The following is a 2194-nucleotide window of genomic DNA, read 5'->3' as shown; positions in this document are numbered from 1 at the left end:
TGATTGCAGGGATATGTATCTTTTGTAAGCTGGGTTTTGTTTCAGCCATCTTCAAGAAGAAATTGCGGTATCCTTACGGCAATGTTGATGCAAATAAATGAATATATAAATATCCATATATTATATATATATATATATTGCATAAATTATATAAATTTCATTTTCGGAACTAGATCCGAGATATGGTCTTCTTAATCAAGGTGGGTTCTTGATTTTGACAAGAAACTAACATGCCTAGCTCTTTGCAGCTTATGATCATGTATGAATTTTAGTTTTTAATTAAAGATATCTAATATTGGTTTTAGGTGATTAACAGAAACATTTGTAGTGTTTAATTTTTTTTATTTATTTATTTTTTTCCTTCCCTGGTGAACAATAATGAGAAAGAATAAAGCAAGAACCACATGCAAGGACACGAAATCAGATATGTTTGATTCAAAAAGTCAAAACACATTAAAAGACTCACACGTGAGCAAGCAGTCTACCGAGTGATCAGCTGGCACTAATTAATTCATATATACATATATATATATATATATATATATAATTACTCTCATTCTGATCTCTTTCTCTTTCTCTTTCTCTTCTGGAGTTTAATCGTTCTTCTCCATTGATGATCTTCTTCAATTCTGAGTATTCTCTTTCTCTGGAAAAACTATCAATTTTTCCCTGAATTCCTCGTACATAAAGCGGAGAAAGGGTCTTTATTCTTTTTAAACATTACCAACAAACAAACAAACAAAATTGGCACTGCAATTGTCTTCTAATTATATCACTCTCTTTTACTCTCTCTCTTACTCTCTCTCTCTCTCTCATATTCCTTTTTTGTCTATATCTTTAATAAACAAAACCACTTGGACCACTTTTTTTCTTCCCTTCCTGTTATTTCTTGCCTTTTAAGTACACTTTTTTCTTGCCCTTTATTATACTTTCTTCTTCTTCTTCTTCAAACTCTCTCTCTCTCTCTCTCTCAGCAACTCCCACCTCCATAACCCAGAGAGAGCATGCCTGAATGTCCAGAGAAAGGTAAGCAGTACAAATTCCATCTCTCTCTCTCTCTCTCTCTCGCTGCTTTCTCTATCAAAACAAAACACAAGCAAATCACAAGCATACCTCACTTTTCTCCATCATCAAATTAGAAAAGTGCAAAATCTTTGACCAAGTGTTTATAATTTGTACTCTTACTACTCTTCAACAGATTTTAAAATCTCAAATTAATTATTCTCATTATAAATTCAAATTACCGATCTTTCTTTTATTTATTTATTCATTTTTTAATCATCTTCTTGTTATTACAGGGAGAGATTCGATGAGATAGGAAAAAAGATAAAGAGAGAGTCAGATGCTGCGGCAGCAACTCAGATGGGTAGAAGACACATGTTGGGTCCCCCAGGAACCCTAAACACCATCACACCATGCGCAGCCTGTAAGCTCTTGAGAAGAAGGTGTGCTCAAGAATGTCCCTTTTCTCCATATTTCTCACCCCATGAACCCCAGAAGTTTGCTTCCGTTCACAAAGTCTTTGGAGCCAGCAACGTCTCAAAGATGCTAATGGTAACTAACAAAATTGAAAAAAAAAAAAAAAAAAAAAACGGTGTTTTTCATTTCAAAGTAAAAAAATTTATGTATGTATATGCATATACAGGAAGTGCCGGAGAGTCAAAGAGCTGACGCAGCAAATAGTCTTGTGTATGAAGCAAACGTGAGGCTAAGAGATCCGGTGTACGGATGCATGGGTGCAATTTCTGCTCTTCAGCAACAAGTTCAAAATCTACAAGCTGAGCTTAATGCTGTAAGGGCTGAGATTCTTAAATACAAATATAGAGAAGCTAATATTATTCCTTCTTCTTCTTCTACTCTTCCTCATCATCATCATCATCATCATTTGGCTTTGTTATCTTCTTCCGGGGCTGTTTCGGTAGCCGCTCCTCCTCCAGCCCCGCCACCGCCGCTGCCTCCTTCTCTTCCTCCTCCTCCTATTTCTTCTTCTTCTTCCTCATTGTATACCCAACCAGCCAATGCTGCAGACTATAACACCATTTCAAGTGAAAATGTTTCCTACTTCGGTTAATTAAATTTCTAGGAAAAGTGCCCCCCACAAAAGAGAGAGATCATCCCCCATTTCATTTTTCTTTATCATGAACAAATTAAAGTTGAATAAAATAAGGAAGATAAATTAATATTGAATTATATA

At 35.1% G+C, this 2194-nt stretch overlaps 1 protein-coding gene across 1 annotated transcript; it reads left to right on the top strand.

The window, feature by feature from the left end:
- The first annotated feature begins 603 nt into the window (after nt 1–603).
- LOC107413969 (LOB domain-containing protein 15) lies at nt 604–2194 on the top strand. Its single transcript, XM_016022041.4, has 3 exons — nt 604–1026; nt 1299–1554; nt 1646–2194. Exons 1-3 carry the CDS (start codon nt 1013–1015, stop codon nt 2069–2071), a joined length of 696 nt encoding a protein of 231 aa, XP_015877527.2. The 5' UTR covers nt 604–1012; the 3' UTR covers nt 2072–2194.

Source organism: Ziziphus jujuba, chromosome 8 (genome assembly GCF_031755915.1).
Source record: "Ziziphus jujuba cultivar Dongzao chromosome 8, ASM3175591v1".
In the NCBI taxonomy this organism is placed as follows: Eukaryota; Viridiplantae; Streptophyta; class Magnoliopsida; order Rosales; family Rhamnaceae; genus Ziziphus; species Ziziphus jujuba.
This window is presented reverse-complemented; position numbering and strand designations above follow the sequence as displayed.

Bases quoted from the DNA above. Each gene is read 5' to 3' on its own strand.
- LOC107413969 (XM_016022041.4), top strand. The intron at 1,555-1,645 runs GTAACTAACAAA...ATGCATATACAG, and splicing joins ACGTCTCAAAGATGCTAATG to GAAGTGCCGGAGAGTCAAAG.